This window comes from Macaca thibetana, chromosome 14, assembly GCF_024542745.1.
Source record: "Macaca thibetana thibetana isolate TM-01 chromosome 14, ASM2454274v1, whole genome shotgun sequence".
Classification (NCBI taxonomy): Eukaryota; Metazoa; Chordata; class Mammalia; order Primates; family Cercopithecidae; genus Macaca; species Macaca thibetana.
The window spans coordinates 19,030,249-19,053,042 of record NC_065591.1 but is presented as its reverse complement, the minus strand read 5'-3'; the positions used below and the strand labels follow the sequence as shown (position 1 = coordinate 19,053,042).

General features: G+C 42.6%; 1 protein-coding gene across 9 annotated transcripts in view; it reads right to left on the bottom strand.

Moving 5' to 3' along the window:
• The window catches only part of AMBRA1 (autophagy and beclin 1 regulator 1), a 218,057-nt gene that overhangs the window by 81,036 nt on the left and 114,227 nt on the right, over positions 1-22,794 (bottom strand). For all 9 annotated transcript variants that reach the window (XM_050757527.1, XM_050757529.1, XM_050757530.1 and 6 more), the window contains 2 exons: positions 17,581-17,661; positions 17,060-17,160 (listed from right to left, as the gene is read on the bottom strand). In XM_050757527.1, the coding sequence (XP_050613484.1) occupies positions 17,060-17,160; positions 17,581-17,661 (182 nt within the window). The remainder of the gene's footprint in view (positions 1-17,059; positions 17,161-17,580; positions 17,662-22,794) is intronic.

Sequence of the window (22,794 nt, the reverse complement as noted above, 5' to 3'; positions counted from 1 at the left end):
CACAGCATATGCTCCTAACCTGTCCCTGTGGCCTCTCCACCTAGAACATGGGAGTGAAGAAACTGGGCATTTTAAACAATTTACTTCAGCTTTGCATTGATATTTTCAGTTTTAATTAGTTTGCAAAATAAGCTGTACAACATTTTACGACTTTTCCCCAGTTGCTTCACATCAGCAGAATCCAGAAAAATATTTAGACCAAGAAACACTTTGTGGCTTTTATAAGCTCTCAATTAGTTCCCGTGTTAGCTCTATTAAGTTCTGCCTTAAAGAAAATCAGGTTCGTAGGCCGGGCGCGGTGGCTCAAGCCTGTAATCCCAGCACTTTGGGAGGCCGAGACGGGCGGATCACGAGGTCAGAAGATCGAGACCATCCTGGTTAACACGGTGAAACCTCGTCTCTACTAAAAAAAATACAAAAAAACTAGCCGGGCGAGGTGGCGGGCGCCTGTAGTCCCAGCTACTCGGGAGGCTGAGGCAGGAGAATGGCGTAAACCCGGGAGGCGGAGCTTGCAGTGAGCTGAGATCCGGCCACTGCACTCCAGCCTGGGCGACAGAGCGAGACTCCGTCTCAAAAAAAAAAAAAAAAAAAAAAAAAGAAAATCGGGTTCAAATTCAGCTTAAGGCTGGGTGTGGTGCCTCACGCCTGTAATTCCAGCACTTTGGGAGTCCAAGGCAGATGGATCAGCCAGGGTTTCGAAACCAGCCTGGTCAAGATGGTAAAACCTTGTCTCTACTAAAAATACAAAAAAATTAGCTGGGCATGGTGGCGCATGCCTATAATCCCAGCTACGAGGTAGGCTGAGGCAGGAGAATCACTTGAACCCAGAAGACAGAGGTTGCAGTGAGCCGAGATTGCGCCACCACACTCCAGCCTGGGCCAGACTGTCTCAAGAAAAAAAAAAAAATTCTGCTTAAATACTGAGACCCACAACAGACAAAGGGAGAAAGGTGGGAGGGGAAAGGGACCCAGAAGTAAAAGTAAAGGCAGACTAGAAGGACACTAGCTCAGTCTCATCACCACAACCTCTGACTTTTATCAGACAAAAAAGGATAAGGCCTAGTTTTCATTAGGGAGAATCTTTGTCTCTTTAAAGATACTTTTTTTTTTTTTTGAGACAGGATCTTGCTCTGTCACCTGGACTGGAGTGCAGTGATGTGATCTCTGCTCAATGGGGACCTCTGCCTCCCAGGCTCTAGTGATCCTCCCACCTCAGCCCCCTGAGTAGCTGGGACTGTGGAACTACATACACATGCTACCATGCTCGGCTAATTTCTTGGGGGCGGGGGGGAACCTTTTTGTAGAGATAAGCTCTTGCTATGTTGCCCAGGCTGGCCTTTCCTAGGCGCAAGCAATCCTCCCATCTTGGCCTACTGTGCTGGGATTACAGGCTTGAGCCACTGTGCCCAGCCTCTTTGAGGACACATCTTTACTGCACATAGGCTATACCATTTTGAATGCACATGCCTAGGGCAATATCCAGGGTTTACCAACAGCAGAGCCCCCAACCCACTAGCCACTGAGGTGGCTCTAAAAGTACACCAAGGAAGTCCTAAAAGATTGATTGGTGAGGCCGCGCGTAGTGGCTCACACCTTTAATCCCAGCACTTTGGGAGGCCAAGACGGGCAGATCGCTTGAGGTCAGGAGTTCGAGACCAGCCTGATCAACATGGAGAAACCCCATCTCTACTATTAGCTGGAGCTAATTTTTGTATTTCAAAAGAACCCTCTACTTTGAAAAGAACCCTGAGACACTATGTGAAGAAGCACAGGTTAGTTTACTGATGAATTAAAAAAAAAAAAAAAGAATGGTGAATACACTGAATTTGTCTCTATGTGACCTGAGGCCCAATCTATGCAATTCACATTTGGTGCCCATAAAATAATTTTTAACCAATCTCAACAACGCCAAGTAAAAGCTAAGTCCTATGCTTGAGAAGAACTGAATTCTTGCTTCTCCCAACCATTGCTATAAGAAAGCATAACATGCCACAGTAATTGGGCACACAAAAATGCCTTGCCTTAGTTGTTAGGAACTTTTCTTCTGAGTTGCTTCTGTTCAAGGAGCTCTGGATTATAAATGATGCCATGGGTACAGGTTCACTTACCGCCAATTAGTAAGTGCTTGCACAGTTAATTCTGTCAGTCTTACTCCTACACAGAAATACATTTGGCCCCAAGGGGCCCAACCACCCACAAAGCTCTTTTGCACATCTTTTTACCCTCCAGCACAGAAATAGAGGGCTATATCCTAGAAAATACCCAGAGAAAGAGAAAAGGTAGTTTCCCTGATATCCTATGTCTAGGAAACTAGGGTCTAGCTTTTTATTTGAATGTTGTTTCTAAATTCATTTCTCTGAATAACCCAAATAATTACCTAAGACATTTCTTCTTTTTTCTTTCTTTTTCTTTTTCTTTTTTTTTTTGAGATCGAGTTCTGCTCTTGCTGCCCAGGCTGGAGTGCAATGGTGCAATCTTGGCTCACCGCAACCTCCACCTCCGAGATTCCAGCGATTCTCCGGCCTCAGCTTCCCAAGTAGCTGGGATTACAGGCATGCGCCACCACATCCAAAGATATTTCTTGAAAGTTCTAAATCTGTACCTCTATATGCTTTGGTATGCTGAAGCTTTCCTCAGTATATATAAGGACACTTTAAAAAAAAGCAGTTTGTGCTGGGCGCAGTGGCTCATGCCTATAATCCTAACACTTTAGGAGGCCAAGGTGGTAGGATCACTTGAGCCCAAGAGTTTAAGACCAGTCTGGGCAACACAGTGAAACCCTGTCTCTACAAAAAATACCAAAATTAGCCAGGCGTGGTGGCATGTGCAGTAGTCTCAGCTACCTGGGAGGCTGAGGTGGGGCAATCACTTGAGCCCAGGAGGCAGAGGTTGCAGTGAACTGTAATCACACCACTGCATTCCAGCCTGGGCAACAGAGTGAGACCCTGTCTCAAAAGAAAGAAAAGAAAAAAAAGCAATGTGTTCAGAGTGTGCTAGCAGGCTACCTCAGATTCCAAAGCCTACTTAGTTGTGGCAGCATGTTACAGTAATGGCCCCAAATGATTTAAGCCCTCCTGTATCCATGGCCTTAGAGAGTTGCCTTCCCAGTTTGGGGCTTACCCAAACAGCTTGCTTTAGCTGATGGGATGGACAAAAGCAAACATGACATAAGGAGAGACTCAAAAATTGCCTCTGCAGTAGGGCTTGACCTCTCCTGCTTCTTTTTAGAACCCTGAGGTCAGGAGTTCGAGACCAGCCTGGCCAACACGGTGAAACCCTGTCTCTACTAAAAATACAAAAATTAGCCAGGCGTAGTGGCAGGCGCCTGTAATCCCAGCTACTAGGGAGGCTGAGGCAGGAGAATCACTTGAACCCAGGAGGCGGAGGTTGCAGTGAGCTGAGACTATATAACGGCACTCCAGCCTGGGTGACAGAGTGAGATTCCGTCACACACACACACACACACACACACACACACACACACACACACACACACACAGAGAAAGAGAGAGAGAGAGAGAGAACCCTGACACACTATGTGAAGAAGCACAGGTTAGTTTACTGGTGAATAGAAAGGAGACAAGTCATCCCAGCTGAAGCCAAACAGCCTGCCAAATGCCAGATACATGTGTGAAGCTATCTGTTATTAGTTTTCTATGACTGCCATAACGATAACCAGAAACTTAGTGGCTTAAGCAAGACAAATTCATTATCTCTCAGTTCTATAGGCCTGAAGTCAAACAAAGGACTCATTGGACTAGAACCAAGGTGTTGGCTGGCCTGTGTTCAGGTCTGTCTCCTTGTCCATTTCGGTTGTTGGCAGAATTCAGCTACTTGCAGATGCAGAAGTGAGGTTCCCACTCACTTGCTGGCTGTTAGCCAGCATCTTCAATCATTGCAGCACCTTGATTGACCCTTCTGCCTTCCTCTTCCACTTTTAATAGCTCATGTAATCAGATGAGGCCCACCCAGATAAATCAGGATAATCTTCCCACCTCAAGATCCATAATCCTAATCACAACTGCAAAGTCCCTTCTGCCATGTAAAGTATATATTCACAGGTTCTGGCGATTAAGATGTGGACCTCTTAGGCAGATCATTATTCTACCTACTAAACCATCTAAGATCATCCACATCCAGCCAAGCTACTAATTGACCACAGAGAAGAGCCAATGGTGCGAACCAGGCGAACTGCAATTGGACTCACAGATTTGTGAGAAACAAGAAATGTCTTATGCCACTAAATTTGGGGGTGGTTTATCCAGCAGCAAAAGCTAAATGACATAATAGCCAAAGCTCTACCACTTTCCAGGGTTGTGCAACCCTCATCCCGATACATGCACCTTTTCCTTTTTTGCTCTAGATCAACAAGCAAGCCTTCAAAGTAACTGGCCGTTTTTTGTTCTCTGAGTCATAAAAAAAAAAAAACATTTTATTTTTTCTTCTAGTCCAGATCTAGAGATTATTGCTGAAATTTAACCAAAGTCAGCCTTATTATCTCAACACAACCAGAGAGAAGCTTTTTGCTCTACAACTTTGGAAGCTACATACATGAAAAATATATATACATGCTGCAAGTCCCAGGGAATGATTTCAAGGAAGGACTATGTTTTGATAGAGCTAAAGCTGCTGACAGAAGAGGAAAATTTCACCGCCATCCAACTATCTCTCCTTTACATATAGAGACCAATGAGGGGTTTGGGGCACAGCCTCTTAAAGAGGAATCTCTAACCCTTCACTAGCCAAATAAATTTTCTGAACTAGGCTCCCCCTCAAATTTGCTGATACTTAAAGGTCTGGAAAACTTCAGTAGAAGGAAAATGCCAATAGCAAGTTAATGTCCTCTTGGCTCTTTTGGCTGACTTCCCTGTGCCTGGGTCTTGACTATTAATTGAATGCTATTCAGATTCCATCTCAAAAACAAATGAGGATGGAGACCAGAGGCCTGCTTTCCCCAGACTGATAAGAGCAGCACGGTGCAATTATACCCAAACAGCTTTGTTTTGGAATGTAATCACCGCCCCAGCCTTCTTCCCAATGGGATGGCAACAGTGTAATTACCTCTTCACGATTCATTGTTTGGGAATATAATTCTTCTATGGGGCCCTCTTTCTAGGGGAAAGGATCTGCAACAAGGATATAAGAGCATATGTAGCCCCCTCCCCAGTAGCAGTCTTCTGAGCTGAACATACTATTTTTGTTCTTTTTTTTTGAGACGGAGTTTTGCTCTTGTTGATCTTGGCACACCGCAAACTCTGCCTCCTGGGTTCAAGTGATTCTCCTGCCTCAGCCTCCTGAGTAGCTGGGATTACAGGCATGCATCACTATGCCTGGCTAATTTTGTATTTTCAGTAGAGATAGGGTTTCTCCATGTTGTTCAGGCTGGTCTCAGACTCCCGTCTTCAGGTGATCTGCCTGCCTCGGCCTCCCAAAGTGCTGGGATTACAGGCATGAGCTACTGCGCCCGGCCTATTTTTGTTCTCTGAAGGTAAAGACTGAGATTAGATTTTAACCTGTTTTTCTACCAACAAAGAATCAGATTACACCCCATAGTGGTTCTGCTGGAAAAGAGCAGGACTGCCTGAGGTCCAACTCCACTCTGTCAAGTACTAGCTGTGGTTTTGGGCAAACTACTTCATCTCTTTTAGCCTCAGTTTCCTCATCTGTAAAAATGATGGAGTATCATAGCAATGCTGCTGCTGATTAATATGTGAGAAGTTCTTGGAACAGTACTTGGTATAGAACAAATGTTCTTAGGGGTTTTGTTTTGCTTACCAAATTTGAAATACCATATTCCAAAGTCCCCACGTTTTGCAAGTTTTGGTAACTACATCCTTATAGTATAATTTGAAGTCAGGTAATGTGATGTGATGTTTCCAGCTTTGTGTTTGGTTCAGTTGTTGTTGCTGTTGTTTTTGCTTAGGATTGCTTTGGCTATTCAGGCTCTTTTCTGGTTCCTATGAATTTTAGGATTGTTTTTCTCTATAATACTACTTCATGGCCAAATCTAAGCTTGAGTTACTAAATTCTGTCTTTTCACTACCCCTCTGCCAGTTCAGCATGATGGGCAATGTTGGATAATTGTAAATGCTGTTATAGAACTGTCACAATCTCAGAGCTATTTGTTTGGGTAAAACTTCACTCTAATGAGCAGGAGTGACTGTGGATATTTCCATGTCATTCCTTTCATTTACGTTACCAGTCCAAGGGAAACCATAAAAGACTGCTGTGAACTCTTGCTGTTGGGAGTCAGCAAATATTACAAAAAGCAGCCACCAGCACTATATCAATATGGTAGATTCTGGAGACAATTCACCTTTCCAGCCACCTTCATTTGTGAAAATAAATGTCCCTCACATGTTTACTGTGCACCCCACTTCACAGGAACAAGGAGAAACCCTTGTTCCCAATGGGGACTTCTATCCTTTACCTCCTGTCTAGCTTTCCCTCTGTTCCTTTGTACCCTGGACCAGTTAACTTCCCTGAATTAGGAAGAAGATTTTTGGCTTCTGCTTTACCAGTTATGAGCCACAAGAGTAAAAACCAGCCAGGCGTGGTGGCTCATGCATGTAATCTCAGCACTTTGGGGGGCTGAGGCAGGCAGATCATGAGGTCAGGAGTTCAAAACCAGCCTGGCCAACACAATGAAACCCCATCTCTACTAAAAATACAAAAATTAGCCAGGCGTGGTGGCATGCGCCTGTAGCCCCAGCTACTCGGGATGCTGAGGCAGGAGAATCGCTTAAACCCAGGAGGCAGAGGTTGCAGTGAGCTGAGACCATGCCATTGCACTCCAGCCTAGGTGACAGAGTGAGACTCTGTCTCCAAAAAAAAAAAAAAAAAAAAGAAGAAGAAGAAGAGTTAAAAACCATGAATCTGTTTACCAGGCATCCCTAAAGAATGTAGCTCCACCGCTCAAGACAGTAGAAGTGATGCTGGGCCCCTTGTGCATGGCACAAAGCTGCAGTGAGCTGAGCCTATGATAAATCCAGGGACTCCCCTCAATAGCCCTATAACATGAGAGACTATCTTCAGAGGGTGAGGATGTGGTTACAAGACGACTCTCTGGCTCTGGGGTGACACTCAACAGCTGCCCAAAAGAAATACCCAAGGGAGCCTTAACACTCCCAAAGGGCCCCCAGTCACCTATTTGCAGGAATTTCTTTCCCCATCATGGCTTATACAAAGATATCCATGCTTGCTCTTCAAGATGAGTGGCATGAGGACCCAGGGGAAGAGCTGGCCTTTGTTGATCAGCAAGTTTTAAAGAAAGGAAATTAACACCCACAGGTTGGCTCTACTTTGGTAGAAAAGGTGAGAGGTGATGTCTGCTAGCTCCCATGGCATTTCCAGCCAGGTTGGAATAAACAAGGCTGCTTGGAGATAGGAAAAGGGAACGAGAAAGAAAAGCTAATGTCAGCCCTAGGGTTTTAAAAAGAAGGAGGTTGGCAGGCACAGTGGCTCATGCCTGTAATCGCAGCACTTTGGGAGGCCAAGGCGGGTGGATCACCTGAAGTCAGGAGTTGAAGATCAGCCTGACCAATACGGTGAAACTCCATCTCTACTAAAAACACAAAAATTAGCTGGGTGTGGTGTGTACGCCTGTAGTCCCAGCTATTCGGGAGGCTGAGACAGGAGAATTGCTTGAACCTGGGAGGTGGAGGTTACAGTGAGTGCGCCACTGCACTCCAGCCTGGGCAACAAAGCGAGACTCCATCTCAAAAAAAAAAAAAGGTAAAAAGAAGGAGATAGGGGTTAGTTAGCAAGGGTTATTAGCTTCCAGTATTCATACTGCTCACTTTGGTAAAAACTAATTGAGTAGATGGGACAGTAAAAAGGATTGTTCCAAGTCTCTTTACTCACCCTGTAAAGATAACTCTCTTGTATTATAGGGCTATTGAGGTGAGTCCTGGGTTTATCATAGGCCCAGCTCACTGTAGCTTTGTGCCATGCACAAGGAGCCCAAGTTAGGGGATATCTAATCCTAAAGAAAGTTTGAAATGTAAAGAAAGATAACAAAGAAAGCTGCTGCTTCCACTGGAAAATATGGGCTTTGACCTCACATTTGGCCTTCTCTTTCCTCACATGTCCTCTGCAGATTTCTAGATCATTGCATTTGTTCTGAGGGGTTGCAAAACATGTCAAAGCACATACTAATCATAACCTAAGAAGAGAGAAGTAAAAGAATTCTGGTATTATACTGAGTCATTATAGATTATAGGGAATCTTCAGCTGGCACCTTCAAAATGAGCAGTAATTCCAAGGAGCACACAACCATGGGACTTAATAAGCTTTGAGATCATTTTAGGTCTAGGGAAGCCCGAGAGAACAGAGAACTTAAAGTACAAATAGTGGTGCCTCAATCCAGACATACAGACATTAAGATTTCTACTTTGTACTAATTTACATTCCCACTGACAGTGTATACGCATTCCCTTTCCACTGCATCCCTGCCACCATCTATTCTTCTTTGGCTTTTTTTTTTTTTTTTTTTTTTTTTTTGAGACGGAGTTTTGCTCTGATGCCCAAGCTGGAGTGCAGTGGTGCAATCTCCCGCTCACTGCAAGCTCTGCCTCCTGGATTCATGCAATTCTGCCTCAGCCTCCTGAGTGGAGCTGGGACTACAGGTGCCTGCCACCATGCCCAGCTAATTTTTTGTATTTTTAGTAGAGATGGGATTTCACCATGTTAGCCAGGATGATCTCGATCTCCACACCTTGTGATCTGCCTGCCTCAGCCTCCCAAAGTGCTGGGATTACAGGCATGAGCCACCGTGCCCGGCCTTTTTTTTTTTTTTTTTTTTTAAACGAAGTCTCACTCTTATCCCCCTGGCTGAAGTGCAATGGCGCAATCTCAGCTCACTGCAACCTCTGCCTCCCGGGTTCAAGCGATTCTCCTGCCTCAGCCTCCTAAGTAGCTGGCATTACAGGTGCCTGTCATCACACCCAGCTAATTTTTGTGTTTTTTAGTAGAAATGGGGTTTTACCATGTTGGCCAGGCTGGTCTCGAAGTCCTGACCTCAGGTGATCTGCCCGCCTCAGCCTCCCAATGTGCTGGGATTATAGGTGTGAGCCACTGCACCCAGCCTCAAGAAGCCCAAACTCTTAAACATTTCACTATACTGTCTCTCAGACAGAGTATACCACATAAATGACAGCTGTCCTACCAGTGCCCCACTTACTCATGCTTACAGCCCCACTCAAAAGATGAATGGGGGACACATTTGGAGAGCTTCTTCAAACTGTACTGAAACACCTAAGTCCTTGATCTAAGCCCAGGCTTATCTTCCACCTCCCTTAGCTAATCTATCAGGATTGGCAGTTAAAGTCCCAGGGGAATTAGTTAATTTTTAGTGGCAGGGCCAAAACAAAACACAGAAATCGGGCCACTCCCTGGCTAGACAGTAAACTCCCTGAGGGCAGAATCATTTAATTATTTTGTAATACCCAAAGTGTTCTGGAAAATACTAAGCATTTAGAAAGTGCTGTGTACATTTTAAGGTGACAATACAGAAAGGGTACATGGGTAAAGCATAAGTGGGGAAAGATCAAGAGGACATTTCCTGGGGGAAAGAGAGGCAATAGCACAGAAAAACTTACACATATAAAAGAACAGAAAAGTTCATTGACAAGGCCCAGTATTTTTCCCTAGAAAAGCCTGAAGAAGCACAGGCAATTCAGCTTAGAAACTGGTCCCCATGTCCCCAGTAAGCACACTTCTCACTAGTGGTATAAGAAGATAAGATAAAGGGCTGGGGTAAAAAGGACCCGAATGCTCCAGTGACTGGTGGACACCAAATAGGTAAAAGGCTCCGGGTGCTATAAGGCAACTGGGAAGGCTGAGTTCTCTGGGAGGAGTACTGCATTTACTTCTCTGTTTCCCAGGCAACAAAGCCAGCCTCTTATTACCTTCACTTTCATCACCGGAGCAGAATGAAATGTGATTGGGTTAATTATTAAAGCAGCACTAGCCACTACCACCACCACTAACTGCCCATTTATCTGGGGTTTATAAACAGTCATCTTAATTGATGTTGAGTTGGAATGTGCCACTCATGTTATCTGCCTGGCTACTGGGTACCAGATGGGTACAAGGCAGAAAGATAAAGGGAGATCAAAGAGATAAAGGACCCAACACCAGAAATAGTATTCATTTCTGTTCACTTTCATCTAAGTAGTATCATGAAGGCCCTTAACTGCATTCTCTATTATTAACCAGATTTGCCAGTTCAAGTGAAGATCTGCTATATAGTGATGAAGCAATTTGTTGTATTAGACAGCTATGACATCAGATGGTGAAATAAGGTTAATTCCTAAAAGTTGGCAAGCCTGAGGCTCTAGATGCCCACCCCAGTTGACAACTGAGCCTAAAAAATCCTCCTGAAAGCAATTCCCTAAGGTACCAGGGAAGTGGAGAACATCTAAGATAGAGTACTGGTGTTTTTAAAAGAGATGAGAGGGGGCTGAGTACAGTGGCTCATGCCTGTAATCCTGGCACTTTGGAAGGGCCAAGGTGGGTATGTCACCTGAGGTCAAGAGTTCGAGATCAGCCTGGCCAACATAGTGAAACACTGTCTCTACTAAAAATATAAAAATTAGCTGGGCATGGTGGTGGGTGCCTATAATCCCAGCTACTTGGGAGGCTGAGGCAGGAGAATGGCTTGAACCCAGGAGATGGAGGTTGCAGTGGGCCAAGATCACACCACTGCACCCTAGCCTGGGTGATAGAGCGAGACTCTGTCTCAAATAAATAAATAAATAAATAAATAAAAATAAATGAGCAAACAAAACGATGAGAGGGGCCAGGCACCATGGCTCACACCTGCAATCCCAGCACTTTGTGGGGCTGAAATGGGCAGATCACTTGAGCTTAGGAGTTAGAGACGAGCCTGGGCAACATGGCAAAACCCCATCTCTACAAAAAGTACAAAAATTAGATGGACAAGGCTAGGCGCGGTGGCTCACGCCTGTAATCCCAGCACTTTGGGAGGCCGAGGCAGGCAGATCACAAGGTCAGGAGACAGAGACCATCCTGGCTAGTGCAGTAAAACCCTGTCTCTACTAAAAATACAAAAAATTAGCTGGGCGTGGTAGTGGGCGCCTGCAGTACCAGCTGCTCGGGAGGCTGAGGCAGGAGAATGGCGTGAACCTGGGAGGTGGAGCTTGCAGTGAGCCGAGATCGTGCCACTGCACTCCAGCTTGAGCGAGACTGTCTCAAAAAAAAAAAAAAAAAAAAAAAAAACCTAGATGGACATGGTGTTGTGTGCCTATAGTTCCAGCTACTCAGGAGGCTAAGGTAGGAGAATAGCTTGAGACCAGCAGGTTGAGGGTGCAGTGAGTCGTGACTGGGTCACTGCACACTCTAAAAATAAAATAAAAATAAAAGAGATGAGAGGGGCAGAGGACAACCAAAAATAAAGTTAATAAGGAAAAGTAAATTTTATAAAAAGTATAGCTCTGTCTTTCCCACACCAGGCAACAAACAGAAGGATGCCTGAGAAAATATTGTATCAATCAATAAGTTAACACCACATTGTTGGGTTTGTAATATATATAGGTGTAATATTAATATATACATAACAGCACAAATAAGGTAGAAGGGAATGGAGCCACAGGGGAACAATATATAGTGAAAAATGTTTCTGTATCTTACCAGAATTAAGTCTGAATAAATTGGAAATTGATCCTCATAAAAAATACACTCAAAAATCAAAAAAGGAATTTAAAAGACACATTAGATGATATCCATTTAATACAAATGTAAAGAAGGAATAGAGGAAGAAAAACATTAGAAATTCAGAAAACAAACAGTAAAATGGCAGACAAAAACCCAGCTATATCAATAATATTAAATGTGAATGGACTAAACAATCGAAAAGCAGAGCTTGTCAGACTAAATAAAAAACAAGCTCCACTCATGTTTTCTACCAGATACACACTTCAGATTCAAAGAGCTAAACAGGTTGAAAGTAAAAGGATAGAAAATGATATGTCATGTAATCAACAACCATAGAAGAGCTGGAGTAGCTATATTAATATAAGAAAAAATTGACTTTAAGACAAAAAATATTACTAGAGAGAGAGGGACAATGGTAAAATAGTTAATTCATCAGGAACACATATCAATCATAGACATATGTGCACCTAATGACAAAGTCACAAAATATATTAATCAAAAACTGACAAAATTGGGCTGGGCGCAGTGGCTCACACCTGTAATTCCAGCACTTTGGGAGGCTGAGACAGGTAGATCCCTTGAGATTAGGAGCTTAAGACCAACCTGGCCAATATGGTAAAACCCCATCTCTACTAAAAACACAAAAATTAGCCAGGCCTGATGGCATGCACCTGTAATCCCAGTTACTCGGGAGGCTGAGGCAGGAGAATCGCTTGAACCCAGGAGGCAGAGGGTGCAGTGAGCTGACACTACATCAGTGCACTCCAGCCTGGGCAACAGAGCGAGACTCTGTCTCAAAAACAAAACAAAACAAAACAAAAAAAACACCTGACAAAATTGAACGGAAGAATACACAATTCAATAATAATAAATTTCAATACCCACTCTCAATAATAGATAGAACTAGATAGAAAATCAGCAAGGATATACAAAGCTGGAATAATGCTATCAACCAAGTAGATTTAACTGGCATCTACAGGACACTCAAGTAACAGCAGAATACACATTCTTCCCAAGCACATGGGTAACACTCTCTAGAACAGCCTATATACTAAGCCATAAAACAAGTTCCAATACAATTAAAATGAATAAAATCACACAAAGTATGTTCTTAGACCACAATCAAATTAAATAAGAAATCAACAACAGAAGGAAATTTGGGAAATTCAAAATATGGGAAAATTCAACAACATACTCCCCAAAACTTAATAGGTCAAAGAAGTCATACTGAGAAGTGACACTGTTCAGTAAAAAGTTTTTCTTTTTTTTATATTTAAAGAGAAGAAGGAGAAGTCATAAGAAAAATTAGGATAACTGGGCACAAAGCCATCTCTTGCTCAAGACACTGGACCAGGCCCTAATGACCTGTGGCTAGGAGCAAGAAAACCCTGACACTTCCCATTGATTTCAATCAAAATAGTAAATTAAGTAAATTAAGTATATCAGGTCCACATCTGCTGGGAGCAGATGCTCATTAGGATGAAAGTCAAAAAGATTATGCAGGACAGACAACTAATACCCTACATTACCCAGGCCCCTATTCCTCAGAAGTTTTTTGTTCTTCCAGTAATTACCAGGAAGCTGTCAAATGCCAAGCTTCTTATTTCACTTTTATGAGGCCTCAAACATGCAGAAAAATATTATAAGCTTAAGAACCTTTTGGCAGATACTCCCTACTTGAACTCAAACAAAACAGCACAGACGACAGAAGAGAACTCTTCTAAGAGTCAGGAAGACCCGGTTTAAAGTTCCAGGTCAGCCTCTCACAGTGTGATATTGGGCAAGTGACATAACTTTCTAAGTCTCAGTTTTCTTCCCTACAGAATGGAAATGCTACCACCTACCTCACAGGGTTGTTGCAAAGATGAAAAGAGATAATGTGGGAAGACAGTACCTGGTCCACAGTAGGCACTCATTAGCTTCATTTCCATCATTTCAGTTGCTGTGACTACACAGAGTTAGTGGTCTGCTACAATGTCAGCAGGGGGAGCTCCTCAGACTTTTGCATGTTCTCCCAAAATTTTACCTGGTAGAACTGCAATAGCTTTACATGTATTTACAGCTCTTTAAGTATGGCTCTAGAATTTGTGTTGCTGAAGATAGGGAAAGGCCTGGGTTGATGACCAATTGGAGGCTACCAGGAACCTACAGAATTGCAGGTAAAGGCACCAAGATAAGGGAGAAGAGATGAAATTAATAGACTATCCAAACACTTTTTTTATTTTTTAATATTTTTAAAATTCTTTTTGCAATAACTTACTCGTCACTTTATAACACTTTTCTACAGAAGCTTCTATTTTCTATTATTGCTTTTAGTCTCTTGTGGGAGGAAATAGAACAGATCTTGATTTTCCACAAACCCATTTTTGTTGATGATTCTGAATGGCTTTGCTTAGGGTCTACTAAAGACTCTTTTGGCACTATAGTACTAGTCACACCCTCTAAAACTGCAGGTGTGTGTCTGCTTTGTCCCTCCAAGCTTCATCCCTGCAAAAAGCCATTCACCATGCAAAAGTTCCACTTATGTTTGGAGTAAGACTGAGTCATGGCTAACCACCTAGACTTGGAGCTACAGGAAGGCAGGGATCATAGTCTGTCTTATTCACTGTAGTAGCCTAGAACAGTGCCTGGCATATGACAGCTGTAGAACAAATGTCTGCTAAATGTAATTGTTCTCGGACCATTACAATCTCATTCCAATCATACAAGACAGAGTGCTTTTCCAGGAAAACTGGGAGTGCTTACTGCTAAAAGGCCAATTGCTCTTTCACTCTGAAAGCTATTATTATAGCAGCTCAATTACATGATCACAAGTTTAATAAAAAGCAAAACATCTGTATCCAGGAGGGCAAGAGAGCTCAGGAAAAGATCGGTTACATAATAAGATTTTCCTCAGCAAGCACCACTGGATCATAAAAACCTATGTCTAAGAACCATTTAAAAAGAAGAATTAAACAAGAAAAACACTGAGTTCCCTGGGAGCGCTCTCCCTCTTATAAAGTCCTAGGAAAAAGAAGGAGATTTTAATGCTTTGTCCTTTAAAATAACTCTGAGGAGGCAGATCAGGAAGGTGGTTTAGAGTCCACTGGTTCTATTCTTCTACTTCTTAGCTGCATCACTCTGGGCATATTAGCCCTTGGGATTCAGTTTCCTCCACTGTTAATTAAGTAATCGCACCTATCTCATATGACTACTGCAAGACAGAAATGAAATATGTGTAAAGCACTTAAAACACTCCCTAGTATATAGCAAATGCTCAATAAATGTTAGGCTTTTGTTGCTGTATTATTATTACTGGAATTTTCTCAAGACAAGAAAAATGATACAACTGCCAATAGAATCTGGAGGGACATCAAAATATCAACGAATGATAAATAAACATTCTGTAATATGTATTTTGAAAAACTGATAGAAACTAGTTTAATGGTGAATGGAAACCATCTGCTAATCTAACTCAAGAGTGAGGTTCTAGGGAGTCTGGGGTTCCTTCTCCTAATGGCATTCTGCATCCTTTCATAGATTTTCTCAGCAGATTTCACATCTGTAAACAGCTGCCCACTGGAACACAGCCCCTATATTCAAAGGTATCCATAAGTGTAATTAGGCCATTTGGGGTCAGACCACTAGGCATAAAGTAGGAAACAGGAAACTGAGATAAGGAGGTCTTGGAGGCAAGGCAGAAAAAAAAACAACATACAGCTGTTCCCCCAAAGCTAAATGCCAAGGAAACAGAGATCTGCCGACAGCAGAGAAGCAGGAGGTGTATGGGGCGGTGGAGGCAGATGTCTGGAACAAAGAAGGGTGGAGAAGAGCTCTGGAGTATTGTCTGGCAGCAAGTGATTATCTGCCAGTGAAAAGCTTTCACGTGCCTTCAGTTAAGTCACACAGAAGTGCCAGGCAAGGAGAAGCACGGGCCACAGCATCTGTTTTACAACTAGGGCCAGAGCCTCCTCATATGAGGCTGTCAGGAGACTGTGGTGTAGTCTGCTCTCCTGCCAGGCCAGAGCCTATGAAGTCCTGGTGTCTGACAGAGAAACCACTGAGGTTTCTGGAATTTCTGAGCATTGATGTTGGATCAAACACACTATTTAGGAAAGGCCAGATCCCATGGCCCTGATGCTGTCACAGCAGCTTGGTTAGAAATCATAAGATAAAACTTGTAACATTATCGCAGTACAGTGACACTGCCTCAGTAGATCCCTCCCCAGCTTTAACTATCACATGGCCCAGATTCTCCAAAACAGAATGCCATTTAAAAACTTTTAATAAAGATGCTTATTAAAGATATCTCTAAATGTGGCTTTTTATACCTTTTATGCATTTGCATTCATAAATTTATAAGTCGGCAGTGGAGGTGGGAGGGAGGGGGGAAAAGACTGTGACGGGGAAACAACCTTTGCCACATATAAAAATGGAATTCTGCTTTACTTCCTTCTCTAGAGACTGACCAGAAGCAACAGCACACACCACGTCTCAGAACACAGTCACGTCATGCCTCACAGCCCAAAAACATCTGTCACTAAACTATTCAACCATCATAAAACTGCTGGCCAGCCACAGTGGCTCATGCCTGTAATCTCAGCACTTTGGGAGGCCGAGGCGGGCAGATCACGAAGTCAGGTGATTGAGATCATCCTGGCTAACAGGTTGAAACCCCGTCTCTGCTAAAAATACAAAAAATTAGCCGGGCATGGTGGCACGCCCCTGTAGTCCCAGCTACTCGGGAGGCCGAGGCAGGAGAATTGCTTGAACCCGCGAGGCGGAGGTTGCAGTGAGCCAAGATCGCGCCACTGCACTCCAGTCTGGGCGATAGGGTGAGACGCTGTCTCAAAAATAAATAAGTAAATAAATAATAAAACTGCTTCAGTGGGGCTTGCCTAGCCCATTTTCTATTCTGTGGCGATTTCTGAGCCAGCTCCAAGGGTGTCTCCCTGTTCTCCTTCCTCAGAAGATTCACCAGTGCCTGGAAATTCCACATGCTGGCAGTACCAAAGGAGTGGAGAGGTATGCACTAAGCTCCTAATTAAATCACAGGATCTGGCTCATGAGTATCTCACCAACCGAAACATAAACACGGCACCTTTATCTTTCAATTAAAAGCATAGCCAGAATTTAATTGCTGGATTAAGAAACAAATGGTTTAAACAAATAATTTAAAAGAAAAAAAAAGGTCTGGGGAAAGTGAAAGAGGGTAAGAGAAACATTTTTCTTCAACCCTGCCATTTCCTGCCTTGAAGTAAGGAACAGAATATCAAACCAGGACCCCAAAATAGAATTTTCAGACAGATGCCAAGACACCATCACATCAACATAGGTAAAGGAGGGAGAAGCTTTATCTGGCTCCTTGCCCCTTCACATTTTCAAAAGCCAAATATTTCCTTACCTGCCAGGACCCTGTTAACAGAAGAGTGAGTAGCCAAGCCAGGCTGTCCACGTTCATGAAAAATCCCAGCATAAGGCAAGTACTCAGGCAGCAAGAAACGCCTACAAGAAGGAATCACATGTGAAAAGCTGACTAAAGACTACCACGAAACAAAGGAGATACTACCTACCTACACTGAAAAATCTAGGCGAAGGGACCCACTGAATCCACAGATGCCCAGAAAGGAACAGAATCTTCCAAGATTGGTCCTTCCACAGATTTGTATCTATCCTTTTCTGCCCTTCCTTCTAAAGTTCCCCCAACACTTCTGTTCTTAAACAGGATTCTCCCAGCACCACTTTTTCATCTCTTTCGAATGTGGCTAACCATCATCCGTCAAGAGTTTAGACAGCAGGGCTGGACTGTAGGCCCACTAGGAAACAATGCCAGATATGGACAATCCAAAGACCAGAAAGTAAATTTAAAACTAAATCCTAGGCTCTAACGAAGGCTCCCTCTGTTGCCAGCAACTCGGTTCTTACCTTGGGACAAAGCGTCCAAGCGAAGGTGCGGACATCCGGGCATTGCGTGGAGCTCGGTGCCTGGATCTGTCACCATTGTCCCTGAAAAAAACAAAAAGACTACACATAAGAGAGTCACTAAGAAAGAAGTACCCACCAGCCCAAAAAGGAAACATCCCCAAAATGACATTCTTACACTTAGAAGAGGACCCCACAGAAATTTGTCATCTGGCTGCTCACTAATTAGGTGGCATATTAATAAAACATATTTCTGGAGAACCTCAACTGAGAGATTTATGAGCATTTACCAACAGCTCAGGAATGAGGAGGATTTTTCTTGAGTTAATGTGGTCCCTTAGCATCTCAAACTGAAGCCACATTTAGATGTTAGGATTTGGAATGGATATATATAAACTTTTTCTATACTGAAAGGTGCAAGAAAAATGTGTCTTGGGGGTTGTCTTACATTATTTATTATTATTTTACTTGTTATCCAGACACCTGCTGTGGGAGGAGGTCTTAAAGGAAGAAAAATTCTCCCACCCATTTCATTTGGCAAATGGTTATCTTCAAATGAAATGTTTAGGTCTTCCATGTGGAAAAATCAGTGATAGGTAAAAGAAAAAAAAAAAAACGCACAAGTAAAAGACAGTACCTTCTTTTACAGACTGTCAATGGTGAAGAATATTAGAAAATGCAATCCTATGTTAGGTCATTTGAATACAAAGTCTGGGTGTTTTCTTTACAGATTGTTAACAGTTCATGCAATAGTAATAACTGCCATTTATTAAGTATCTGCTAGGTTCCAATACAAAGGTTATTGATATGTTATCCCATTTAATTCTTCTAGCTAGGCCACGAAGTATTACTACTATTTTACAGAGAAGTGGACGAAAGACCAGAGAGGTAAATACTAAGGTCACATAACTAGTAAGTGGTTAAGGCAGGATTCAAGGAAGATTGGACTTTGAAGCCCTAGATCTTCCCACTACACTTCACTGCTTCCTGCAAGAAAAGAGGAAAGGAGCTTCACATGTTTTAGTTTCCAGTACATCAAAGGAACAATAAGCCAAAGGGCACTGGCTGGACAGAGCAGTTAATTAGCTGCTTAACCAACTCCGCAAAATAAATGAACCTTTGAGAGCTTGATTTGGGATACTTTCTGAATTCTCCCTTTGGATTATCTTCAAATCAATGAGATAATCTTCAAACTGGCCCTGAAACCAAAGCTAAGGCAACACTTGGCTTTTAAGTGGACCACTGGGAACTTCACAAGCCAGAAACAAAAGCCTATGATGGTTTTTTATATCTTGGTAGAATTGGCTGCCGAGCATTAAGAGACAAATCAATACCAGGGATATTGGAAGCTGATCCATTGAAAGTATTTGATTTTTATTTTCCCAAAAGAGAAAGCGCACACTGTGTTCCTTAACGTATCTTACTCCTTTGACCTGAAACTCTGCAGATGAAAGGAGGGGCAAGGAGAAAGAGTTAAGACTATATGGAATGTAAAAGCGGGGTTAAAAAGAATAATGGAATCAGGAGTTCCTAACCAGCAGACTGCAGTTACTGGGGAGCCCACAAATTATACATGTACACAGAGGAGTAGCTGAATACCAAACAAATAAGATAGTTTCCAAATTAAGCATACTATTATTTTTCAAATATACTACTGTTGTGATAAATTATGAATTCATTTAAAAGTACAACTGAATTCATGATAGCTTTTCATTATTGTATATTTCACTTATCAATTAGTACTAAAAGTACAACTAATTATCATAAGAGGAGTTAGAAAATATTTTGAAGTTAAAAAGGATCCTAACCGGGGGAAAGGGTGGAGGCCTCTAAGCCTCAAAAATATAAAAAAACTAGCTGGGCAGAGTGGTGTGCTCCTCTAGTCTCAGTTACCTGGGAGGCTGAGGTGGGAGGATTGCTTGAGTCCAGGAGTTCAAGGTCAGCCTGGGCAACAAGAGACTCTCATCTCTTTAAAAAAAAAAAGAAAGAAAGAAAGAAAGAAAACAGACCAGGCACAGTGGCTCATGCCTGTAATCCCAACACCCTGGGAGGCCCACCTAGGGTCAGGAGTTCGAGACCAGCCTGGCCAACATGATGAAACACTGTCTATACTAAAAAAAAAAAAAAAATTAGCCAGGCACAATGTTGCATGCGTGTAATCTCACCTACTTCGGAGGCCAAGGCAGGAGAATCGCTTGAACCCAGGAGGTGGAGGTTGCAGTGAGTTGAGATTGCACCTTTGCACTCCAGCCTGGGCGACAAGATTAAAACTCTGTCTCAAATAAAATAAAATAAAACAAAAAATAGAAAACGAAGCTAGAAAAGAAGCATCATGGGGCAAATCCAATTATTCCACACCCATGAGAGAGAGCTGGCCTTCCCAGAATCACATTACAGAGCTGACAATTTGCTCCTGCAAGGTTCAAAGATTCACCTCCTTCTGGACAACAAACACGAATCTATCTCTCGTTAGAAGGGCTGAAGAGCAGGGAAGGGGAAGCCAGTGCACTGGATAGTACTGAGCCGCTGCCAGTGCCCAAAGGTAACACAGAGCTTGGTGAAAGAACACAACAAGACAACAGAGAAAAAGGGGCAAACTCCAAGGCTGAGTAAAATATGGGCCCGTACAACGTAGGTCACAAGCATCTTTTTGTTGCTATTAAAACCTAAAAATAATTTCTTTCTGATTTAGCTTATCCCTTCATTTAAAAAAAAGGGAAGGGGGCTGAGTGCGGTGCCTCACGCCTATAATCCCAGCACTTTGGGAGGCTGAGGTGGGCGGATCACTTGAAGTCAGAAGTTTGAGACCAGTCTGGTCAACATGGTGAAATCTCATCTCTACTAAAAATACAAAAATTATCCAGACGTAGTGGCGAGCACCTGTAATCTCAGCTACTCGGGAGGTTAAGACACAAGAATCGCTTGAACTGGGAGGTGGAGATTGCAGTGAGCCAAGAGTGCGCCACTGCATTCCAGCCTGGGCGACAAAGTGAGACTCTGTCTCAAAAACAAATAAAATAAAATAAAAAAATAAAGTGAAGGGGTTAAGATGATAATTTTTATGTGTATTTTACCAACATTTTTAAAAACTGATGGAAAAGAGAGGGTGCAAAATACAGTCAGAGATAATGGCTTTATAGTGTTTAGAGATTACTGGAGGATATATAGAGGAAAACAAGAATGAGATCAGCTGACCCAAATACACACAGTCTCAGACTGAAGGTTACATGAGGCACCATAAAAGAGGCAACATGTTAAGGGGAGGTGCTCATGCTGGTCCTCAGCTTATTTAACATCTTGGCTAAGAATGGAGAAATAAGAGCTAAATGTCATCTCAATACAAGGTAGAGAAGATTTCAAATTCCAAGTGTTGAGAACTCTGAAGGAGAAATGACAGGAGAGGACCCAGCATGACCAGGAAAATGTGAAACATACTAAACACTGTATGAGATGCTGCCTATGGGAGAAAAGAATCCACAGACCTCTAGGATAAAACAGCCTATAACCAAACCAGCTCAAACATTTACTGAGCAGGTTAAACCTTGAATACCAGAATGGGTAAGGTGGTAAAGGTCAGAATATACTACAAAAGGATAAGTTTGACAAGAAGAGGGGAAAAGGCCTTCAGTTTTAGTATTGGTACACAGAAATCCCGGACCAAAGGCACAGCTCCAAATAACTAAAGGCAGAAACAGTAACTGATGACTCTCTAGATTCTATAGTCCAGAAAGAGGGGAAGATTCAGAGATAATGGGTTGAGGTGGGAAAAGAAATTTCAATGCATGGGATATTTAGGGGAAAAACTGAAGGGAGAGGAATAAGTTCCAAACAAAAGAGCAAAGGAATTAAAAGTACTTAAAATAATGATATATTTAGAAAACTACACGGAAATCTGCCACTCATTTCAGTGCTGACACAAGGTCGACATCAAGCCAAAGCTCTATGAGATAGAAGGAGACAAATTTGGTCAGGCAAGCAGAGACTGAATATGAGTGAATTAGAAGATATTTGCCAGATGAAAAGTGAGAGAAAGGCAGACCCAGAGAGACAGTTTAGGAACAATGAAGGGTGCTAAATACCGGGGTCTGACGACATAGCCAACACCCTTTCCAAGGGTAGTGACTTAAAAGTGTGAAGAACAGAGTACACAAATATGTTGGTATTGCTCCTCCAACACAGGAGGAATACTTTTCAGGGAAACACCAGAGAAACCCTCATCAATTCCAACAGCCAGAAGCTGACTTTGAGCCAGCAGGATAGAAGCTGGCTGGGTTATTAATGGCTTTCCCAGTTGTTGAACTCTGTGCATCTCTGATTAACTCTCAGAGGGGTATTTCGGAAGAAGTAGGGGGAAAAATACTTTCTTATCAAAGATTTTACCAGAAAAAAACACCCTTCAAACAATCAAGTATCCAAAACAAGTGCTGAATACAAGAAGATGTATTCCAGAACAAGGGAGAAACACAGCAGCAGCTCTTTTGCTAAACGTCTAGGATTAATTGCCTCGAAGACAGGCTGTAATTTGAAGGAATGAAAAATGCACCTACAGACTGCTGTCTGAATCCTGACCAGACAGTCAGGTTGTCATTGCTCCTCAGTGACAAATAGCTCTGACTTGGGCCTTTATAAATGAAGCTCTTGCAGCAAAAAGCTCAAAAGGCCACTGTCCTCTTGACAGTATACAGTAGACTTTGCTGACAATTAGACTATTAAAAAACTTTTTGTTTCCCTATGCTGCTCTGTTTCTACTCAATCTCCAGACAACAGAAGACCTAGTTGGTATTCCTATCCCTGGAGAGCACAGTGATCTTGGCCAACTCCTTTCCTTAATGGAGTGCTGTTGGTTAGAAACTGAGGCCCCAGTCTCTACTTTCAATGACTGTGCACATACGCAAGGGCTTTAATTTCTGGAAGAAAGGCACAGCCCCAGCTCATATCATTCATAGGGAATATAGCTAATAGCATAGGTCTCCTGGAACTACAGAGCCTTCATTTTTCTCCAAGGAATGGTAATATAAGAGATAATTACCATTTACAAATTCCTCTCCTCCCTTATGTTACCTTTTAATTTCATCTGCCTACATTATGCAAATCCACATTCCTATTGTGCATTTTATGTTAAAAAATAAGCATATAAATCTAAGGGTTATGTCTTCCTCCCCCAAACCCCCACTGCTTAATTCTTTCCTGCTGTATTTTCCCATTCTAAGCCCAGGC